The sequence below is a fragment of the Dendrobium catenatum genome, unplaced genomic scaffold, assembly GCF_001605985.2.
Source record: "Dendrobium catenatum unplaced genomic scaffold, ASM160598v2 fragScaff_scaffold_178, whole genome shotgun sequence".
In the NCBI taxonomy this organism is placed as follows: Eukaryota; Viridiplantae; Streptophyta; class Magnoliopsida; order Asparagales; family Orchidaceae; genus Dendrobium; species Dendrobium catenatum.
The window spans coordinates 765677-789789 of NW_021318640.1; the positions used below are offsets into that span (position 1 = coordinate 765677).

General features: G+C 37.7%; 2 protein-coding genes across 2 annotated transcripts; both read left to right on the forward strand.

Annotated features, from left to right (window-relative positions):
- The first annotated feature begins 820 nt into the window (after positions 1-820).
- On the forward strand, positions 821-5198 carry LOC110112194 (mechanosensitive ion channel protein 5-like). The gene is made up of 4 exons (XM_020844328.2): positions 821-2833; positions 4124-4247; positions 4324-4617; positions 4710-5198. Exons 1-4 carry the CDS (start codon positions 1047-1049, stop codon positions 4983-4985), a joined length of 2481 nt encoding a protein of 826 aa, XP_020699987.1. The 5' UTR covers positions 821-1046; the 3' UTR covers positions 4986-5198.
- A 17686-nt stretch (positions 5199-22884) lies between these two features.
- Positions 22885-24113, forward strand: LOC110112172 (glutathione S-transferase F10). The gene is made up of 3 exons (XM_020844286.2): positions 22885-23202; positions 23269-23317; positions 23395-24113. The coding sequence occupies exons 1-3, from the start codon at positions 23053-23055 to the stop codon at positions 23844-23846; spliced, it is 651 nt and encodes a 216-aa protein (XP_020699945.1). The 5' UTR covers positions 22885-23052; the 3' UTR covers positions 23847-24113.

The following is a 24113-nucleotide window of genomic DNA, read 5'->3' on the forward strand; positions in this document are numbered from 1 at the left end:
TTGAGTTTCCATTACATTGGATCTCAGTTATAAATATATTTTAAGATGACTACAATATACATCAAATAAATTAAAATTTATATTATATTGATTAGAAAATAATTGTAAGAATTTTAATATCATATATTGACCTAATCGCTTTTTAATTTTAAAATTAGAGCTACAAATAAATCGAGCTGAGCCTAACCGTTGTTTTTTTTTTTTTTTTTTTTCTCGTAAAGAATTAGCATGCGTTGTGGGCAGTTAGACAGATTAGAAAATGGTTGAATTAATACTAAAAATCAAGAACATATTTGTTATTTTGAGTGTGTGTTTTTTTTTTATTAAAAATGATTGTCGAGTTAAAGAATTTGAAATTTATTAGAAATTAATTAGTTAATTATCAGTTACTAGAAATGTTTTAAGACCAATCAAATGTTAAAGGCATGATTAAATATACATTTAATTATTTTTGCAACATGTTTACGTCAAAATAAATACGATATCTTTACTTTGGCACTTAATCACCTGTCATTATTGTTTGATCATTAAATTAAGATTTTAATAAAAGTCTTAAACAAATATTTTCCAATAAAATAATTGTTTTGTTTAATATAGCGGTTCTCTTCAATTTGCCACATGTGGAGCTCCCAGCAAACGCGGACGGCTGGTCCTCTTATGTGGTCCGAAACGTTCGGCTCCCTTATTCTGCGCCTCACCAACTTCGGGTGGTCCTCATTCTACGGCCACTTGGCTCGAAACATTCGGTTCTCATTCTGCGGTCTGTTTCAACGAAAATTAAACAGCTTTATCCTTTTCTTATAAAAGGATATGAATCTGTTCTTCTCCATCTAAATCTTTCTCCTGTTTCCAATAGATAATATATTTGAAGGATCGTGGATTCGCTTCATAAATCCCATTGCTCCAACAAGAAGTTATTGTCCTGGAACTCATTCGAAGGCGACCGGAAGGACCAACGACCAATTCTCTACGGAAACCGTCACGAAAACTCCGGCCATCATCAGGAGGCCAACATTAAGATCGACGATGGAAGCCAAGATATCCATATGAAGACGAGAATTCTTATCCCGGTCGTCGGTAGCAAGGTGTGGAAGGAGTCCAGTAATGAATTCCAAAAGGAAGTGAATCCTAACAATGGTAGGAACGATGTTTGGGGAAGTGGAGGAGAGGACTCGGACTTTTCTTTCCAGAGCCAGAGCCCCCAGGAGATCAACCAAGACCCTCCATCTCGGCCAATTAGACTGTTTATGAAGAAACAAAAGAAATCTGGTGCCGAGATGACCCTCGATATGAATCTTGAGATGGAGGGGCTCAAGAAACCGATGGAGGATGTCAGACAGTCGAAGGAGTTACGTATTGCCTATCAAGATGATTCCGATAAAGCACCTTCCCCACTCTCCCTGTCGGAGTCGGAGGAGTACGACTCTGATAAAGCACCTTCCCCACTCTCCCTGTCGGAGTCGGAGGAGTACGACTCTGACACCTATGACGAGGGGCGCGAACTTTGGCGAGGTTCGGCCACCGCGAGGCCTGCCGTGAGGGACGCTAGTGCCAAAGTTCTGAAATGTTCTTCTAACTCGTTATTTTGCCGAAAGAGCAATATGCTGCTAAGGGACAAGACAAGGTCTAGAAAGATAGATTCGCTGACTACCAATGGTGGCGGGGATGACGAAAGGAAGTCGTTGTGGATGCCAAATAGATTTGATCAGCTCCCATCGTGGTCTAGCCAATTCCCGCTGCGTTCTAGCCCACCCAAATCTAGACCTCTCAGCAAATCGTTGATGATAGAGGACCCTTTCGAGGAACTCCCTGATGAGTTCAATCACACAAAAATGTGTAAATGGACTATACTACAATTGATCGGCTTTATCCTACTCATTGTTGCACTAATTGGCAGTCTCACCATCTACAGAATCCAGCACCAGACCATTTGGGGACTTCACCTATGGAAGTTGTTGGTTCTCGTCCTCGTCCTCAAATATGGTTTTCTCCTTTCTTGTTGGTTGACACGCATTATCAACTTGTTCCTTGAACGCAACTTTAAACTTTATAAGCGACTGCTTTATTTTGTGTACAGTGTGCGCAATGCCGTCCATAATTGTATATGGCTTGGCCTAGTGTTGATTGTTTGGCAATCACTTTTTGACAAGAAGATTCTGAGGGAGAACAAGGCACTTTCCTATATCACAAGAATACTATTTTGCTTAATTGTCGCCATTGTCTTGCGCCTCATGAAGACCCTTACGCTTAAAGTCCTAGCTTTCTCCTTCCACGTTAGTACATACTTTGATCGAATTCAGGAAGCTTTCTTCAAGCAGTATGTTATTCAGACACTCACAGGTCCACCACTCATTGAAATACAACACAAAATGGAAGAGGATGATCGAATGATCGCAGAGGTGCAAAATTTTCAAAATGTGGGAGCCACGATTCCTAATGACCATTGGGCGGCAGCTATACCTTCCAAAACCAGAAGGGTGATTTCTGGCAGTAGTGGTATCTATAGTGGGTCCACTGGGTTGAGGTGTTCTCAGATAGGAAAGAGTATCAAGCTTTCTGGTGATCTCTTGAGGACAAAGTTTGGTAGAAAACAATTGCAGCATGAGGATGGTATTACCATGGACCAACTACACAAGCTCAACCAGAAGACCATATCAGCTTGGAATATGAAGCGACTAATGAGAATTGTAAGGCATGGAACATTAACGATAATAGATGAACAGATAACACGAGAAAGTGGAGAGGACGAGTCAACTTTGCAGATTAGGAGTGAGCATGAAGCGAACATAGCCGCAAAAAAGATCTTCAACAATGTTGCAAAACAAGGTGCCAAGTAAGTCTTGAAGGTTTCTTATGCATGTTATTAGTTAATAATGATAGATATATTAATCTTACAAAAAAGGTTAATATGTCACCAAAATTTTTCATTCGGTTGAATTCCTTTATGTATTCATTCATCCGTCTTTCGTTCTTATTATTTCACATTTATAAGCACGTTTACAAATGATTACATTTTTAAAAGCAAATCAAATCTTATATGCATTCTACATCGTTGTATGTGTGTGTGTGTACACATGGAGAGAGAGAGACATACATGCAAATGTTGATGATCAAAACCTTTGGAATGTAGGAGCAGCTATGATTGTGAAGTAAATGACCTGGTTCAAATTCTTAGAAGAATGTCATTTTTTATATCCTAGGTGTTGCTATAATCTCAACTTACATCGTGACCTCCTTCTTATAAGATAACAATGTGTCAAGAAAGTACAAAACTTGACCTTATTGTATATTTTGATCTTGTCTGGTCAATTTTAACTATTCATATTCGATAGTAGAAGACAAATTGAAGTATCATTATCAAATGGCCTAAATGTAAGTTATAGTCACCTGGAAATAAGGAAATCATTTTTTTTTTTTTGGCTATACCTTATTTTGCAATCACTGTCATATGTTGTCCCTCTAACCGTATATGATAGTACCTCAAAATCCCAATCTCGGGACCATCCCTGTTGCACCCTCCTTGTGCACCTACTATCATCTATTGCTTGAGATTTCTTTCATAATTTATGTAATATTTGTGTATATATAGGCACAAGTATTATATAAATATATATCAAGTTTTATCAATTACCTTAACAAGTGTAACTTGATCTATTTTATGACTTTAGATTTTCAATAAAAATTAATTTTCTCTGTCTAAAAAATAAAATCAAATATTAAAATTTTGAGAGAATCCCATTTTAAAATGGAGCTCTTTTACTGTTTTCAACTTTTGGAGGAAGTTTCTTTCTCATTTTGCCTTGGTAATATGCATACATGGGTGGATCCACCTTAAGGTCTTGCCCCCCCACCCCCCTAAAAGTTTTAAAATACTATGATCTTTAGGCAATTTCCCCAATATAATTAAACACATTGTGTAGAGATGTTATTGTTAGGGAAGGATGAACCAAAAACAAAGAGAAATAAGAAGAAAAAAAGATGTTATTGTTTTTTTTTTTTTTTAAGTTTCTTGAGCTTTTTAGCAGGTTGATTATCTTCCCTTTTGTTTGCATATTCTCAATGCTTAACTTCCTTCATAGTTGATGGTCGATTCACCTATGACAAGGATTGCAATATTTTGCAGGCATATCTACTTGGTGGATGTAATGCGATTCATGAGGGAAGATGAAGCTCTAAGGACGATGGCCCTTTTTAATGGAGCACGGGATTATAATAGAGTTAGCAGGAGGACTCTCAAGAACTGGGTGGTATAGGTCAAGCAAGTCATGCTCATTTAATATTTGAATTACCATATATGAATCTTATTGGATATTTATGTTTCAGGTCAATGCGTTCAGAGATCGCAAAGCCCTTTCTTTGACATTAAATGATACGAAAGCAGCAATGAACGAACTTCATCAGATGGCAAACATCATTGTTTTCATAATACTAATGGCTCTCTGGCTTCTTATTTTGAACATCGCAACAACACATTTTTTACTTCTTCTTAGCTCTCAAGTTCTATTATTGGTGTTTATCTTTGGCAACACATTAAAAACGACTTTTGAAGCCATCATTTTCTTATTTGTGATGCATCCCTTCGATGTGGGAGATCGTTGTGAAGTGGATGGTGTGGAGGTAATATAGAAGTTGTTCGTTTTTTTCCCCTTTTGGAACGCTTCGATGAACTTATTTCAAGTCCAAATTAACTTTTCTAATTGAACTTTCAGATGATTGTGGAGAAGATGAATATTCTGACAACAGTATTTTTGAGATATGACAATCTGAAGCTTACGTATCCAAACAATGTGCTCGCTCGACTACCCATTAGCAACTATTGCCGAGGAAAAGATAGCAATTATGCGGGAAAGAATTACAACATAAGTAAAATGCCCGTCGGTTACAAGAGATTATTTTGTGCGGATACCGGACACAGCTTACCGTCCAGAGGAATATCAGGTTCAGCCACGTCATCCAGTACCGAGTATTATCGAGCTCAGTACTGAGCAGTACCGAGCCGCAATACTGAGTTGGGGTGATGTGGCGTTTTTTCATTGGGCTCTGGATGGCGTTCGATGTACGCACCTAATAATTTCACGCCGGTTACAATTTTTAACAATCCAAAGGATATTGCTATGTACCATAAAAGCTTTAGAGCATTTCACGATATGCAATTATTCTGAGAATTGTATCAATATGCAAATCTTGTTTCAAATTTATTATGGTGCACTTTTTCTTATAGGTTATTTAGTTTAAATGGAATTGGCTTTATAGAGTGAAGTATTTTGTATAAAGAAATATTTCACTCTATAATCTCTTGTAAGTGACGCTGGTCTTTAAATTAATATTAAGTAATAGAATTATAGCTAAAATATTCATTTTATTTATACTAATAATAAATTAATATGACGATGGCACAATTAAAGCCCAATGTAATCCAAATTTTTTGTAAGATTTAGTTTAAATGGAATTGGCTTTATAGAGTGAAGTATTTTGTAGAAGAAATATTTCATTTTTGGCTTATCTTTTCTGTATAAGCAGGTTCTTTCTTTTTTTTTTTTTTAATTGCTGCAAATGAGAACACGATGAAATACTATTTACTTTTGGCTCAAGATTATTGGGGAGTTCCAGCTTAAGGGATCAGAGCTGTGCTGACATATTAGCGACCAAACTCATTTTTTAAGCTAAAAGCTTAATCCTTTGAGGAAGGGACAATTATTTATATTCATGAATCAATATAAATTTTAATTATTTGGTATGAATAATCCTAATGTACGTTCTTATGTGCATCAATGATTTTAGTCAAAAATCACCTGACTACTTGAGTTACATACAAGAGAGAAGCTAAAGAGATTGCTCCAACACGCCTATCAATGATCATGATCCATCAATAGTCAAATATATTTGCAATCTAAAAGCTTAAGCTTCTGATTGAGGGTTCATCACTTGTATTTCTATAACAACATATTTTAAAGTAATGCTATGTGGGATTATATGAAGACTCTCATGTGCTTGAACAAAAATAAGATTTTGTGGTTACAAATCTGAATGCTTGCATTGAAAATTAGTTAATGTGGTCCAAATATCATTTCACTAAGAAGCATTTATGGTGAAGTAAGGGATACATATCAATTCTGAGCAATAGATCCAAGATATCTAAAATGTGCACTATTATTAATGACTTGATCGCTCAAAGTCACAAACCCCAATAATTCAAGTTTACCTTCAACTCCATGTATTCGGTTTTAGATCTACTGAAACAAAAACCTTTAGACTCTAAAGTTGACCTCCATAATTCAAGTTTACCTTCAACTTCATCTTTAGTCTTATCAACAAGAAGAATATCATCAGCAAAAATATATACCAGGGATCATCCTCTTGCAAATCTCTAGTAAGAACATCCATGACTAAAGCAAAAAAGATATGGGTTTAAGGTTGATCCTTGATGTAATCTGACTGAAATTGGAAAATACTTGGTCAAATCACCTTGTGTTTGAACACAAGTAACAGCTCCAACATACATATCTCTAATGACTTGAATATAAGTATTATTAATCCATTTTTATTTTAGAACTCTCCATAGCATTTCTCTTGGAGCTTTGTCATATGATTTCTGTAAATCAATAAATATCCTATGAAGATCTTCCTTTTTCTCTCTATACTTCTCCATCAAACCTCTCAATAAATGTATGGCTTCCATAGTATGTACTACTCGGTATTTGCTCGGTGTTGCTAGGTACTACACGGTATTTGCTCGGTATTTATAGTAACTCACCATGAAACGCCGACACGCCGCCGTTCGCCCGCGAGAACGGTTCCGGCCCGTCCGTATCAGGACCGCCTTGTGCAGCAACGGCTAGGCCCGCACCAGCGCATCCTGGTGGTGCTGCAGCACGTATGGTGCGTATGATACGCCTCCATTGGACTCATCGTCATCGGCGACTAGGGTTCGTCCGATCTCGGTGAGGCTGTAGCGGCGATCGACGCCATCGTGGTATTCGGAAAAGACGTTGTGGCTGGAGAGGAGGCGTTGGAGGTTAGAAGGGGAGGCGGAGGATGAGAGGTTGAGATGGGCGAGGATTTCCGCTGCGCTGAGAGCAATACCGAGCAAATACCGAACAATAACGAGCAAATATCGAGCAATACCGAGCAAATACCGAACAAATACCGAGTAGTACCTAGCAATACCGAGCATATTCGTTCCGGGTCGGGTAGTCGGGCCGCACGGTAAAGAGTAAGAGCACGTGGCTATATATTATAGGCTACCTGATGTATCTCTACGTCAGGTAACCTGAGGCAATAAAAATTCCTTATTCTGCGCCCCACCAACTTCAGGTGGTCCTCCTCCTATGGCCAAGTGGTCCGAAACATTCAGTTCTCATTCTGCGGTCCACCTTTGGAGTTGTTTCAACGAAAATTAAACAGCTTTATCCTTTTCTTATAAAAGGGAATGAATCTGTTCTTCTCCATCTAAATCTTTCTTGTATTCCCAATCGATAATACATTTGAAGGATCATGGATTCGCTCCAAAAATCTCACTGCTCCAACAAAACTTAATAGTCTTGGAACTGATTTGAAGCGACCGGGAGGAGCAAAAAACCAATTTTGTACGAAAATCGTCACGAAAACTCCTGCCATCATCAGGAGGCCATCTTAAGATCGATGACAAAAGCCAAGATATCCATATGAAGACGATAATTCTAATTCAATTTGTCGGTAGCAAGGTGTGGAAGGAGTCCAGTGAAGAGTTCCAAAATGAAGTGAATCCTAACAATGGTAGAAACGGAGTTGGGGGAAGAGGAGGAGATGACTCGGGCTTTTCATTTCAGAGCCAAAACCCTCAGTAGATCAACCAAGACCCTCCATCTCAGCCGATTAGATTATTTACGAAGAAACAAATGAAATCTGGTGCAGAGATGGCCCTCGATATGAATCTTGAGATGGAGGGGCTCAAGAAACCGATGGAGGATGTTAGACATTCGAAGGAGTTGCGTGTTGTCTATCAAGATGATTCCAATAAAGCGCCTTCCCCACTCTCCCAGACGGAGTCGGAGGAGGATGAATCTAAAACCTATGACGAGGGGTGCGAACATTGGCGAGGTTCGGCCACCGCGAGCCCTGCCGTGAGGGACGCTGGTGCCAAAGTCCTACGATGTTCTTCTAACTCTTTATTTTGCCGAAGGGGCAATAAGCTGCTAAGGGCCAAGACAAGGTCTAGGTTGATAGATTCGCTGACTGCCAATGGTGGCAGGGATGACGAAAGGATGTCTTTGTGGATGCCAAATGGATTTCATCCGCTCCCACCATGGTCTAGCCAATTCCCGCTGCGTTCTAGCCCACCCAAATCTAGACTACTCAGCAAGTCGTCGATGATAGAGGAGGATAAAGAGGACCCTTTCGAGGACCTCCCTGATGAGTTCAATCACAAAAAATGAGCAAATGGACTACACTACAATTGATCGGCTTCATCCTAATCATTATTGCACTAATTTGCAGCCTCACAATCCACAAGATCCAACACCAGACCATTTGGGGACTTCACCTATGGAAGGTTGTGGTTCTCGTCCTCGTTCTCATCTCTGATTTTCTCCTTTCCGGTTGGTCGGCATGCATCATCTTCTTTTTCCTTGAACACAACTTTAAGCTTCGTAAGCGACTCCTTTATTTTGTGTACGATGAGCACAATGTCGTCCAGAATTGTATATGGCTTTGCCTAGTGTTGATTGCCTGGCAATCACTTTTTGACAAGAGAGTTCATAGGGAGAACAAGACACTTTCCTATATCACAAGAATATTATTTTGCTTAATTGTTGATACTGTCTTACGCCACGTGAAAACCTTTATGCTCAATGTCCTAACTTTCTCCTTCCATGGTAGTATATATTTTGATCAAATTCAGAAAGATTTCTTTAAGCAGTACATTATTCAGACACTCTCAGGTCCACCACTCATTGAATTACAACATAAAATGGAAGAGGATGATCGAATGATCGCCAAGGTGCAAAATTTTTAAAATGCGGGAGACACGATTTTGAATGACCATTGGGCGGCAGCTATACCTTCCAGAACAAGAAGGGTGATTTCTGGTAGTGGTGGTATCTACAGTGGGTCCACTGGGTTGAGGTGCTCTCAAATAGGAAAGAGTATCAAGCTTTCTGGTAATCTCTTGAGGACAAAGTTTGGTAGACAACAATTGCAGGAGGAGGATGGTATTAACATGGATCAACTACATAAGCTCAATCAGAAGAACATATCAGCTTGGAACATGAAGCGATTAATGAGAATTGTAAGGCATGAAACATTAACGATACTAAATGAACAGATAACAGAAGAAAGTGGAGAGGATGAGTCAACTTTATAGATTAGGAGTGAGCATGAAGCGAACATAGCCTCAATAAAGATCTTCACCAATGTTGCAAAATAAGCTGCCAAGTAAGTCTTGAAGGTTTCTCATGCATGTTATTAGTTAATAAAGATAGATATATTAATCTTACAAAAAAAGGTAAATATGCACCAAAATTTTTCATTTGGTTGAATTCCTTTATGCATTCATTCATCCAGTCTTTCGTTCTTGTTATTTCACATTTATAAGCACGTTTACAAATGATTAGAATTTTTAAAAGTAAATCAAATCTTATATGCATTCTACATCATTGTAAGTGTGTGTACGTGTGTGTGTGTGTGTGTGTGTGTGTGTGTGTGTGTGTGTGTGTGGGGGGCAATAAGCTGCTAAGGGCCAAGACAAGGTCTAGGTTGATAGATTCGCTGACTGCCAATGGTGGCAGGGATGACGAAAGGATGTCTTTGTGGATGCCAAATGGATTTCATCCGCTCCCACCATGGTCTAGCCAATTCCCGCTGCGTTCTAGCCCACCCAAATCTAGACCACTTAGCAAGTCGTCGATGATAGAGGAGGATAAAGAGGACCCTTTCGAGGACCTCCCTGATGAGTTCAATCACAAAAAATGAGCAAATGGACTACACTACAATTGATCGGCTTCATCCTAATCATTATTGCACTAATTTGCAGCCTCACAATCCACAAGATCCAACACCAGACCATTTGGGGACTTCACCTATGGAAGGTTGTGGTTCTCGTCCTCGTTCTCATCTCTGATTTTCTCCTTTCCGGTTGGTCGGCATGCATCATCTTCTTTTTCCTTGAACACAACTTTAAGCTTCGTAAGCGACTCCTTTATTTTGTGTACGATGAGCACAATGTCGTCCAGAATTGTATATGGCTTTGCCTAGTGTTGATTGCCTGGCAATCACTTTTTGACAAGAGAGTTCATAGGGAGAACAAGTATATATATATATATATATATATATATATATATATTATCATTAATATTATATATTATTTAAAAAAATATTACTCATTAATAAGCAAATCATCTAAAAATCTAGGAACACCGAACAGTTTAGTACAACCTTCATCATCCTGGCACGTGTCATCCTAACTGGGTGATTCAAAAGATTTTCTTTCCACTCTTTCTGTGCCATCCTTGGCTCTCCCTTATTATACACTCCACTTTCGGAGCTTCCAGCGAACGGCTAGTTTGTGTCTCACATCTCCTCTTCCTACGGCTATGTGCCTCGAAACCTATCATTGGTTTAATTTCAATCAACGAAAATGAAACAGCTCTTTATTGTTTTCTTATAAAAAGAAATTAATTTGTTCTTCTCCATCTCGTTCTTCCTCGCATTCCCAATCGATAATATAATTGATGTCGGTGTAAGTTCAATCAGTAAATAATCATGAATTCATTTCACAAATCCCACTGGTCCAATAAAAACTCATCATCCTGGAACTCATTCAAAGGCGCCTAAGAGGACCAAAGATCAATTTTGTACGGAAACTCTCACGAAAGAATTCGACATCATCAGGAAGCCATCGTTAAAATTGACGACAGAAGCCAATATATTCATATGAAGACGAGATTTGTAATTCTGGTCGTCGTTAGTAAGGTGTGGAAGGAGTCCAACATTGAGTTCCAGAAGGAAGGAAGGAAATCCTAACAATAGCTGCAATGGTGTTGGGGGAAGAGGAGGAGAGGGCTTGGGCTTTTCTTTTTAGGGCCTGAGCCCATAGGAGATCAACTAGGACCCTTCATCTTGGCTGATTAGCTTGTTTATGCAAAAACAAAAGATGTATGATGTCAAGATGACCCTCGATATGGATCTTGAGATATAGGGGCTCAAGAAATTGGTGGAGGATATCGGACAGTCGAAGGAGCTATGTGTTGCCTTTCAAGATGATTCCAATGAAGCGCCTTCCCCACTCTCCCAGGCGGAGTCGGAGGAGGACGACTCTAACACTTATGATGAGGCGCGCAACTTTGGCGAGGTTCAGCCATCGCTAGCCCCGTCATGAGGGACGCTGGTGTCGAAGTTCTGCGATGTTCTTTTAACTCGTTCTTTTGTCGAATGTGCAACATACTGTTAAGGTCTAAGAAGAGGTCTAGGATGATGGATCCGCTGAGTGTTAGTGGTGGCGGGGTTGATGAAAGGAAGTCGATGTGAATTTCAAATATATCTGGTCAGCTCTTATCGAGGTCTAGTCAATTCTCGTTATGATCTGGCCGGCCCAAATCTGGATTACTCTGCAAGTTGTTGATGATAGAGAAATACGAGGATCCTTTTGAAGATCTCCCTGATGAGTTCAATCACACAAAAATGAGCAAATAAAATTATACTATAATTGATCGGCTTCATCATACTCATTGTTGCACTAATTTGCAGCCTCAACATCCATAGGATCCAGCACCATACCATTTGAGGACTCCACCTATGGAAGTTGATGATTCTCATCATTGTTCTTATCTCTAGTTGTCTCCTTTCTAGTTGGTTGACACGCATCATCGTCTTGTTCCTTGAACATAACTTTAAGCTTCATAAGTGACTCATTTATTTTGGGTATGGTGTGCGCAATGTCGTCCAGAAGTATATATGACTTGGTCTAGTGTTGATTTCTTGGCAATCATTTTCTGACAAAAAAGAACATATACGGAATAAGGCACTTACCTATATCACAAGGATACTATTTTTCTTAATTGTCGCTACTGTCTTGCTTGTGCCTCTTGAAGACTTTTATGCTTAAAGGCCTAGCTTCCTCCTTCTATGTTAGTACATATTTCGCTCAAATTTAGAAAGTTACTTCAACTAGTACATTATTCAGATGCTCTTAAACACACCACTCATTGAAATACAACATAATATGGAAGATGATGATCAAATGATCCCTGAGGTACACATTTTCAAAATGCTGGAGCCATAATTCTGAACGATCTTAGGGCGACAGCTATACCTTTTAGAATCATAAAGGTGACTTATGACAATGGTGGTATCTACAGTGGGTCCACTGGCTTGAGGAGTTCACAGATAGGAAAGAGCGTTAAGCTTTCAGGTGCTCTCTTTAGAATAGATTTTGGAAGACAATAATCGTAACAGAAGAATGGTATTATTGTGGAGCAACTACACAAGCTCAACCAATATAATATATCAGCTTGAAACATGAAGCAGTTAATGCGAATTATGAGGCATGAAGCATTAATAACATTAGATGAGCATATAGTACGAGTTAGTAGAGCGGATGATTTAACTTTGCAGATTAAGAATGAGAATGAAACGAAGATAAGCGTAGGAAATATCTTCAACAATATTACAAAACAAGGTGTTAAGTACGTTTTGAACATTTTGCATTAATGTTATTAATTCATAATGATAGATATATTAGTTAATATCTCAAGTGCTACTTCTGCACTTCTCTTGATAAGTTTTAGCTTAATATATCTATAATTATTAATTAATAAGGTGCATGAGAAACCTTTAAGATTTTTTTGGCACATTATTTTGCAATATTGTTAAGGATCTTTTTTACAGTTATATTCACTTCATGCTCACTCCTAATCTGCAAAGTTGACTAATCCTCATCCTCTTCACTTTCTCGTGTTATATGTTCATCTAGTGTTGTTAATATTCCATGCATCACAATTCTTATTAGTCGCTTCATGTTCCAAGCTGATATGTTCTTCTGGTTAAACTTATGTAGTTTGTCCAAGGTAATACAATCCTCCTCCTACGAATATTGTCTACCAAAATATGTCCTCAAGAGAGCACCTGAAAGCTTGATGTTCTTTCCTATCTGAGAATTCATCAACCCAGTGGACCCACTGTACATACCAATGTCAGAAATCACCATTTTGGTTCTGAAAGGTATAGCTTCGCCCTAAGGTCATTCGGAATAGTGGCTCCCGCATTTTGAAACTTTTTGCATTTTGATGATCATTCGATCATCAGCTTCCATGTTGTGTTATATTTCAATGAGTGGTGGACATGAGAGCGTCTGAATAACATATTAGTTAAAGATAACTTTTTGAATTTGATCGAAATATGTACTAACATGGAAAGAGGAAGCTAGGATGTTGAGCATAAGGGTCTTCATGATGCGTAAGACAGTGACGACGATTAAGAAAAATAGTATCCTTGTGATATAGGAAAGTATCTTGTTTTTTCTCTGCGACTTTTTATCAAAAAGTGATTGTAAGGCAATCAACACTAGGCCAAGCCATATACAATTTCAGATGGTACGTATTGCGCACACTATATACAAAATAAAGAAGTTACTTATGAAGCTAAAGTTGTATTTAAGGAACAAAACGATAATGCATGTCAATCAACCGGAAAGGAGATAACCAGAGATGAGGACGATGACGAGAACCACCAACTTCCATAGGTGGAGTCTTTAAATGGTCTGGCATTGTATCTTATAAATGATAAGGCTGCAAATTAGTGTAGCAATTAGTATGAAGAAGTCGATCAATTGTAGTGTAGTTCATTTGCTCATTTTTGTGTGATTGAACTTATCAGAGAGGTCCTCTATCATCGAAGACTTGTTGAGTAGTCTGGATTTGGACAGCCTAAAACGTAATGGGAATTGGTTAGACCTCAGTGGCAGCTGACTAGATTTATTTGGCATCCGCATCGACTTCCTTTTGTTAGCCCCGCCACCATTTGCAGTTGGCGGATCCATCAGACTGGACATCGTCTTGGCCCTTAGCGCGCAGCATATTGCTCCTTCAGCGAAAGAACGAGTTAGAAGAACATCGCAGAACTTCCGCACTTGTGTCCCTTACGGCAAGGCTCGTGATGGTCTAACATCACCAAAGTTCGCGCCCCTTGTCATATGTGTCAGAGTCATTCTCCTTCAACTCCGCCTGGGAGAGTGGGGAAGGCGCTTCATTGGAATTTTTTTAAAAGGCAACGCACAACTCCTCGACTGTCTGACATCCTACACTGATTTTTTTAGGCCCTCCATCTCAAGATCCATATCGAGGGCCATCTCGACACCAGATATCTTTTATTTCTGCATAAATAAGCTAATCAGCCAAGATGGAGGGTACTAATTATTTTCCTGTGGGCTCTAGCTCTAAAAAGAAAATCCTGAGCCCTCTCCTCCTCTTCCCCCAACACCGTTGCTTCCATTGTTAGGATTCTCTTCCTTCCGAAACTCATTGTTGGACTCCTTTCATACCTTGCTACTGGCAACCGAGATCAGAATTCTTGTCTTCATATGGATATATTGGCTTCCGTCGTCGATCTTAATGATGGCCTCTTGATGATGGCTAGAGTCTTCATGAGGGTTTCCGTTCATAATCGATCTTTGGTCCTCCTGGTCGCCTTCAGATGAGTTCCATGACGATGAGTTTTTGTTGGAGTACTGGGATTTGTGGAGCTAATTCATAATTCTTTACTGATTGAACTTACACCGACATCAAATATATTATCGATTGGGAATGCGATGATGATTGAGATGGAGAAAAACAAATTCATTTCCTTTTATAAAAAAACAATATAAAGCTGTTTCATTTTCGTTGATCGAAATTAAAGCCATAATTGGTTTTAGGCCACGTAGCCATAGGAAGAGTAGATGTGAGATGCAAATCAGCCGTTCGCTGAGAGCTCTGAATGTGGAGCGCAGAATGAGGGAGCCAAGGGTGATGCGGAAGGAGTGGGGGAAAACATTTTGAATCACCCAGCTAGGATGAAGGTTGTACTAAGTTGTTCAGTTTTCCTAGATTTCTAGATGAATTACTTATTAATGATCAATATTTTTTTAAACAATATAAATACTTTTCTAAGATAAATTTTAAATTTATAAAATTTACTTTAAGATGAATTAAAATTTGATTAGTTATTATAATCCAAAAATTTCTAACATTTTTATGAAGCTCAAGCTTCTAAACTAATTAGGATAAATTTAGATATACAATTTTATTTAAAAATAAAAATCACATGCATAAATATAAAATATTGCAAATATATAATGTATTTATATGCATAATTTTTTGTCTAATTTTCTATATGATGATATTGAATTTTTCATTGAATGAAAAAATATTTATTTATATGAGTATAAATAGATCACTAGAAAATCAATCAAAATAATTATGCATTTTAATGTAAATATATGGATCAGAAATTTCAATAATTAAAATTATGTTAACATGAAATTTTATTTTAAAAAATTTATCGTTAAAATGAATTTTTAAATGAGGCAAATCCAATTAAACAAAAGTTCATCAACCAAATCATATTAATCATAAATCATAGTTTATAAAATTATTTTTATGAACAAAATTATTTTTGAATCTTACATATTTATTAACAACATGAGCTTCTCGATGAGATAAACCAAATGAGTCTAAGATCATTCAATTTGAATGTCATCAAGGCATTTAACTTTTTAAAGGCTTTGATCAACATTTAGCTAGAATAGTTAAAATGCCAACCAAAACTCTATAAAAAGACCCCATTCTACACACAAGGGAGAGATAGATATTCACCTTGAGTTGAAGAAGAACACAACTTTGCCCAATGATCATTGTCTACAATTATTGTCTTTGTTGACAACAATCTCCCAAGTGTCATTGCTTGATCACTATTACAAAAATTACTATTGTCTAACCAAAATCACCTTTTGATTACACTTGACAATCACATTTAGTTATAGAAAAAAATTGGCATTCATGATCACTAATTTAGTTGGTGCATAGCATTGACACCAACATTGTCGCATATCGTTGCTAATGAGGTTGATGCACCTATCAACATGAACACCAATGCACGCTATTAAAAAGAAGGTCGATGCAAGTCGTCGACATTAACACTTAGCATGCCTTTACCAACAAGGGTGGTGCACACCATCAATATCAAGCCTAATTTTTGTAATTACCAACAAAGCCAATACATACTATCGACATTTGATCTACCTTTTCCACATCAGATCAGATTTAGCCTTTGCTATAAACATGGTCAGCCAGTTCATGCAAAATCCAAAGCAGACTCACATACAAGCATTAGACATAATACTACACTAAGGTAAGGGGAATCCATGAAAAGGGATTTTAGTTAAATCAGTTCAATTGAGTTAGGTCTTATGGTTTTTCCTTTTTTGGGGTTTTAATGCAAAAATTATTGCATATCCCAATAGTTGTTCTTGACTAATATTATCTATGTGAGTACAGTATCTACATACAATGCTAAGATGAAAGTTGTTATCTATAACAGCTAAATTTTTTAGCACACAAGTATAATGTTATGTTGGTAAACAAAGTAGTTGAACACTAACAATGTTTCTCTTATTAACAAAAAATCTAATTAGTTGTAATACTTACAAATGTTGCCCATTGGTTCTCAACCCTAAGCCATTTTTATTAATGCTATCATTATGATGCTAATCTTGCTCACAATTTGTTTTCAAACTGTTCCAAATGATCTCTTAATTATAGTTGATTTGATGCAACTTTTTAATTGCTTTGCTTTCAAATAATAATTACATTTTTTGTTTCACAACTCCATTAACTGTTTTTCATCCTTTATGCTGAATGTGAGCAAAGTATTTTGTTCAGACTTCAAACTAAAAAGTTGATTAAATCATTATACTTCAAATTAGAGGAAACAGTAGTGATTCACATAAAGCAATTTGAGCATATGAAGACAGATGATATAATTTCGAGAGAGATTTTTACTATACGAATAATAAAAAGATAAAATAGTTATTAGAATTCTAAGGAATCTCTTAGTAAGAGGATCTTAGTACGAGAGTTTCTTATAATTACATAGAAGAAAGTAAAATATAGAGCTTTTTCTTCAGTGTTAATTCTGTGTAAGGACGCTGATCTATTTTTATGATTTCTAAAGAGGCAACTAATGCATTCACAACATTGCATTTCATGAACATGGAGCTTCATGGAGAAGAGCCACCTATAAAGCATTTCTTCTCTTTGCTATCTGGATTCAATCAACCGCATTAACATAATAAATAGATAATAGATGAAAAATGCAGCCATACTTCTTAACAAAAGGAAATCTATAAATTATCTTAAGCTTTGTTTGTGATAATTTTTTATTATTATTTTTTTAAAATAATTGTTCGAGTATAAAATTTTCAAATTAATTTTTTTATTAGAAAACTGTTTTAAAAAATAATTAAAAAATTATCCTAAACAAAATCTTAATAAAATAATTTTTTATAACTTCGTCTGATTTAACAACAAAGAAGATTCAATGTAATAATGTTAAAGCAGAGGCAACAGTGAATAAAAATCGTTCTTTCTATCATGCTTTACCTTTTTTTTTTTTTTCCTGTGAACATCCAGATTTCAGATAATTGTTGTTCTGGAGCTCAAATCGTTATCAAGGATTTTGAAGAAATAAATAAGTTTCACGTGTCACTGAGGATGCCACGTCGCTTCAATTTCCAGGATATGGATTTATAGTGGAAAAGGAGAGAACCAGTGGTCCAGGAAATTATTAATTAAAATTGACATTAAATTTTTTTTTTTTTTTTTTTTTTTTTTTTTGGGGGATTCAACTGAGTAAAAGATTCCGTCAACCATCTTGTCTCTAGTTATCTTTGAGGCAAATTTTTTTGCAGTCACGTCATTTGATATTGAACATTATCGACCCGCGGTAACAAGCAATATCAAGTCACCATACTGAGCAAAAGATGATGTGGTGAAAATTTATCTTCACAACTAAAACTAATTTGCATTAACCACTGCTGTCTATCAGATTTCAGATAATTGTTGTTCTGGAGCTCAAATCGTTATCAAGGATTTTGAAGAAATAAATAAGTTTCACGTGTCACTGAGGATGCCACGTCGCTTCAATTTCCAGGATATGGATTTATAGTGGAAAAGGAGAGAACCAGTGGTCCAGGAAATTATTAATTAAAATTGACATTAAATTTTTTTTTTTTTTTTTTGGGGATTCAACTGAGTAAAAGATTCTGTCAACCATCTTGTCTCTAGTTATCTTTCAGAGGCAAATTTTTTGCAGTCACGTCATTTGATATTGAACATTATCGACCCGCGGTAACAAGCAATATCAAGTCACGGTAATGAGCAAAAGATGATGGGGTGAAAATTTTATAAGCGAACAGATTATTCATATTTACATTAATACCATGTATTTCCTATTTAAAGGATTATGTACCGCATCTCTGGTAATCAAGTCTTTTTCCCTTTTTCCTATTTCGGTTTCTACTCTCTGTTATGTTACCTTCTTCCTTCTTCCTCACCGCTGCTTTCATGGTATCAGAGCCATAAATGGCTGATCAAGAATCGACAAGCACACACACAAATCCCTCACAACCACCCTCCGGCCACCAAAATGGGGTGGCCGAACGCAAGCATCGCCACCTCCTCGAGCTCACTCGCACTCTCATTCACGCCTCTAACACTCCTCACATGTTTTGGGCGGAAGCTTTATCCACTGCCAACTATCTAATTAACCGGCTTCCCTCCAAATCCATAAATTTTCATACTCCCTTTCAACGGCTTCACAAGCGACCACCAAACTACACTTTCCTTCGCACTTTCGGTTGTCTCTGCTTTCCTTGGCTGCGCCCATACACCTCCACTAAACTTGATCCGCGATCTCAAGAATGCGTGTTTCTTGGCTATTCTACTTCTCACAAAGGCTATAAATGTTACAACTTAAAAAACGCACAAAATTCACATATCGCGGCATGTTGTTTTTCATGAAGATATTTTTCCTTACAAGACAGAACCACCTAAATCTAACTCTGATCCTTCTGTGCCTCCGATCCCCATTTCTCCTTATCTCTTAACTCCTACTTCTACAATTCCCATTCAATCCCACAAGCCAGATACTACTTTACCTACTGTACCTAACCAAATACCCATTTCTACCACTACATCTCAAAACGATCAACACAATTCTCTTGCTCCTGAGACTGCCTCACCAGCTCCTATCGCTCCGCCTCCGCATCGACCATCGCATCCCATGACAACTCGTTTGAAATCTGGAATTTCTAAACCAAAACAAATATTTTCTCTTGTGAGCAACACTTCTATGCAGGATACACCGAAAACTTTCAAACAAGCCATGATGCAGCCTCACTGGCAGAAAGCCATGCAAGAAGAATTTGAAGCACTACAAAAACAGCAAACGTGGATACTTGTACCCCCTCCGAACGACAAACCTATACTAGGTTGCAAATGGACCTATAAAATCAAAACTCTTCCTGATGGCAAGCTCGATCGCTACAAAGCACGCCTTGTGGCTCTCGGATATGATCAACAACTGGGAATCAACTACACCGAGACCTTTAGCCCGGTCGCTAAAATGACAACCATCAGAATATTACTCACTTTAGCTGTTCACCGAAAATGGAGCATTCTGCAGCTCGACATTTCCAACGCTTTCCTACATGGTGATCTACACGAGGACGTTTATATGCGGCAGCCACCAGGATTCGCCGATACAATCTCTCCAACCGCGGTCTGCAAACTACAGAAATCGCTCTATGGTCTCAAACAAGCTCCACGCCAATGGTTTGAAAAACTAACTCAATTTCTTCTCGCAAGAGGATTCAGGTTTAGTCGTTCCGATCCCTCACTTCTTATCCTTACCATTCAAAACATTCAAATCTTCTTTCTCATTTATGTCGACGACATTCTTGTAACAGGAAATGATTGTCAAGCCATACAAGCTCTACTCAAGGACCTTCGCACCACCTTCGCATTAAAGCAACTGGGAGACATAGCATTATTTCTTGGCATACAGACCATTCGGACTCCTGAAGGCTTCTTCCTTACTCAGCACCACTATGCAGAGAAAATTCTTAAGGAGTTCAATTTCACGGACTGCAAGCCAGCCCCCACGCCGAGCATAATCAAATCCAAACAACAACCTCCGGATCTCCAACTTCTTCCCGATCCTGCTACCTATCGACGCATAGCCGGATCTTTACAATACCTCTCTATAACTCGCCCCGATATTGCGTTTGCCACAAACCAAATTTGTCAACACATGCATCAACCAACAAATTCTGATCTCCAAGCCCTCAAACGCCTTCTCTGGTACCTAAAAGGTACCCTCACTTATGGCCTTCCCATCCAAATCGGAGATCTATCACTCCGCACTTACACAGATGCTGACTGGGCCTCGGACACAACTGATCGCAAGTCTATCTCGGGTTACTGCACGTTTTTGGGATCTACACTCATTTCGTGGACTGTCAAGAAGCAAGTAACGGTTGCCAAGTCTTCCACCGAAGCAGAGTATCGAGCACTCTCCGCTTGCCACCTCCGATGTCCTTTGGATCCGGCGCCTTCTGGACGAAGTTGGCATTCCCCAACAGCAGCCGACTACCATTCATTGTGACAATATCTCTGCCATGGCTCTTGCTAAAAATCCAGTTTTCCATGCCCGAACCAAACACATCGAGATAGACTACCACTTCATTCGGCAACATCTCAACTCCGGTGCCATACAGCTTAGCTACATTGCCTCTTCCGACAACATTTCAGACATTTTTACTAAGTCTTTTTCTCCTGCTCGCTTTCAAGAACTTCGTCGCAAATTAACCATTCAAGATCAGAATGATTAATTTGAGGGAGACTATAAGCGAACAGATTATTCATATTTACATTAATACCATGTATTTCCTATTTAAAGGATTCTGTACCGCATCTTTGGTAATCAAGTCTTTTTCCCTTTTTCCTATTTCGATTTCTACTCTCTGTTCTGTTACCTTCTTCCTTCTTCCTCACCGCTGCTTTAAAATTTATCTTCACAACTAAAACTAATTTGCATTAACCACTACTGTCTATCAGCAATTTTTTTTTATTATTTCTAATAATTAGCGTAACTATAGCATTTCAACCGTTTCCTCCCACTGCCAACATGAATTTTTTACGAGAAAACAAACGCATAAAACTTAATAAATTATTTTGCTTTTAGTGCATACAAGTCAACATCCAAGTTTCTTAGTTTCATTATCAAACAAGTTATCATGGAAGCAATAAGTTATTTCGATCTACTGCTTGGAATTAATTAAGCAAACGCATTAGTTAGCTTAGCTTGAACCTGAGCAAATGCTTACAGTTATGCTGAAGGAATTTTCTTCAATGTTAATTGTGCTGCATTTTTAAGCCGACAAAATGTTGACTTCGAAATGGATATTAGGCGTAGCTCATTTTGATATGTTGGTTTGGAATGTTGGTTATAAACCAAGAGGTTTTTTATTTAAAACTTGAGTGTGTGATATGTGTGTGAGTTTATTTTAATTGATTAAAATGTACACATAAAAAAATGCTAAACAATAAACTGCGTCTTTGTTGAAACACTTGGAATGTCATTTTTTTTCAAATTGTGTTCTTTGTTGAATCACATTGCACGATGCCACAGTCTCTTTGAAAGACTGATCACCAAATGAAATAGATTAAAGATTTGTTTGGGATGATTTTTTTATTTTTTTCTAAAGCTATTTCTAGTAAAAAAAATTCTTTGAACTAATACTTTTTGTACTAAAAAGTTTGTTTAGAAAGCATTAAGATAAGCTGCCCCAAATGAAGCCTGTACCTGCACATCTCCTTGCAATTGTAATAAATTCGGCTCAAATAGATGTCTCTTCAAAATAAAAATATTCATTCTCTCAAATATATTTATGATTGATCATCATTTGATAGAACAAAATATTTGAATGATGAAAGGAAGTTAAATTTTATATTTGGTTCACTTATGATATATTTGAGATATAGAGAGAGAGAGAGAGAGAGAGAGTTGGTTGTAAAATTATTGCTTAAAAAAATTTTAAAGGTAATTATAAAAAGTGACTTTTTAGAAAAGAAATTTATTAAAAATAACAACATAATAATAGTCAAATAGAAACTTAAATAATATTCTAATAAGTAAAACAATATGAAATTTATTTCAAACAGATCTTTAATTTACAGTTATTTCAAACATATAGTTAATTAAAAAAACATACATTTAATTTACACATTGTTGTCGTTAAAAACTTGTCTTGGTTGGGCATGAATTTCGATGCAACTATGAATTAGGAACTTCTAAATAAAATTTAGAATCATCCAAACTCTAATTTCAATCAAATTGAATGTTTTGAGGAGAAGAATCCAATCACAAAAAAGCCAAAATGAAAGTATTTTTTTACTACTTCTTAAATCAATTTGTACAAATCAAAATGATTTAAGAAGTAATATTAAGCTCAAAACTCTCAACTAAGAGACAAAAGTTGAGCTGCGTCAAATGAAAGCTTTTCTTATTATCCTATTTTATCAACTTTCAATTTAAGCAGTCACGTCAATGATACGAATTAAATTATATCATTCTTAATCAAGTAAATTCTATTTATGTATGAGTGAACCTATCCTAAATAAGTAAATATAAATATTTTGATATTATAAAAAAAAAGTCTATACAATCAACTTGAAACTAAAGGCAACAAAGTGTAGCACAATAATTTTCTTATCCTTGTGCCATCTGCCACTGTCGGCAAGGTAAAAGTAAATATTCTACGGCTACATTGCGTTTCATATTATTTTTAAATACTTAATCAAAATTATGAGTTTTGTTCTTCAAAATCCGGTCTTTGTTCCTCATTTTAATCCACAAATAAAGGCAACCAATTTGCTCTTCATTAATCTCTTCTTCATTTGCCAAACAACCTGCTCAGCCTCAACACTAACCCCTAAGCTCGATCGTCACCGAACGAAAAACCTTTCCCTTCTTCCGGAGAAGATGGCCACGGTCACGGTGTACGGTCCTCCGATCTCAACGGCGGTTTCGAGAGTCCTTGCCTGCCTTCTCGAGAAAGACGTTCCCTTCCAGCTCGCCGCCGTCGACATGGCAAAAGGCCAGCACAGATCCCCCGACTTCCTCAAGCTCCAGGTTCTCTCTCTGCCTCCCACCTTCCCTTTCTACCTCTAAAGAACTAACCCTCGCTATATGTCACAGCCATTCGGCAAAGTCCCCGCCTTCAAAGACGAAAACACAAGCCTCTTCGGTCAGTAATCTCCCCCCATTCCATCCTTTTTCTCTTCCCCCTTTTTTCTCAGGCATTTCCTCAAACACAAACTGCAGAGTCTCGAGCCATATGCCGATACATCTGCGACAAGTATGCCGACCAGGGTTACAAGGGGCTTCACGGCCGTGGCTTACTGGATCGGGCTTGGGTTGATCAGTGGCTGGAAGCAGAGTCACAGAACTTCGAGCCGCCGAGCTCGGTGCTTGTTTTTCAGCTCGCCTTTGCCCCTCGCATGGGCGTGAAGCAGGACTCGAAGGTGATCGAGGCGAACGAAAGGAAGCTTGCGAAGGTGCTCGATGTTTACGAACAGCGACTTGGAGAGAGCAGGTTTCTCGCCGGCGATGAGTTCACCCTTGCCGATCTCTCTCATCTCCCCAATGGGCATCACCTGGCCGATCGAGAAAATCTCATCAAGTCCAGGAAGAATGTGGGGAGGTGGTGGGAGGAGATCTCGTCGCGACCTTCCTGGAAGAAGGTTGTTGAGATGCAGAGCGCCCCTGTTTCTTGATGGTTTTTTTTTTTTTTGCGAGTTTCTGGCCTTTGATCTAACTTCTAAGAACAATTTGGAAGATTTTTGCTTTTGTGTTTTGGTTCTTCCTTAATCCATTGCCCTGATTCTCACTTTTGATGTGTAAGTTGTTAGTCTGGTGATGGAATTCAATGTGCGCATTCATCCATGTTCATTGCTTGGCTGGTCTACAAGTTATCAACGTGTAGGATATGGCAAGCAAATCAAACCTGTTCCTTTTGGCAGCTATTAACAGTATAATTCAAA

Bases quoted from the DNA above. Each gene is read 5' to 3' on its own strand.
- LOC110112172 (XM_020844286.2), top strand. From the start codon at position 23,053: ATGGCCACGGTCACGGTGTACGGTCCTCCGATCTCAACGGCGGTTTCG. The intron at 23,203-23,268 runs GTTCTCTCTCTG...TATATGTCACAG, and splicing joins CCGACTTCCTCAAGCTCCAG to CCATTCGGCAAAGTCCCCGC. The intron at 23,318-23,394 runs GTCAGTAATCTC...CACAAACTGCAG, and splicing joins CGAAAACACAAGCCTCTTCG to AGTCTCGAGCCATATGCCGA.
- LOC110112194 (XM_020844328.2), top strand. From the start codon at position 1,047: ATGAAGACGAGAATTCTTATCCCGGTCGTCGGTAGCAAGGTGTGGAAG. The intron at 4,248-4,323 runs GTATAGGTCAAG...TTTATGTTTCAG, and splicing joins GGACTCTCAAGAACTGGGTG to GTCAATGCGTTCAGAGATCG. The intron at 4,618-4,709 runs GTAATATAGAAG...TTGAACTTTCAG, and splicing joins GTGAAGTGGATGGTGTGGAG to ATGATTGTGGAGAAGATGAA.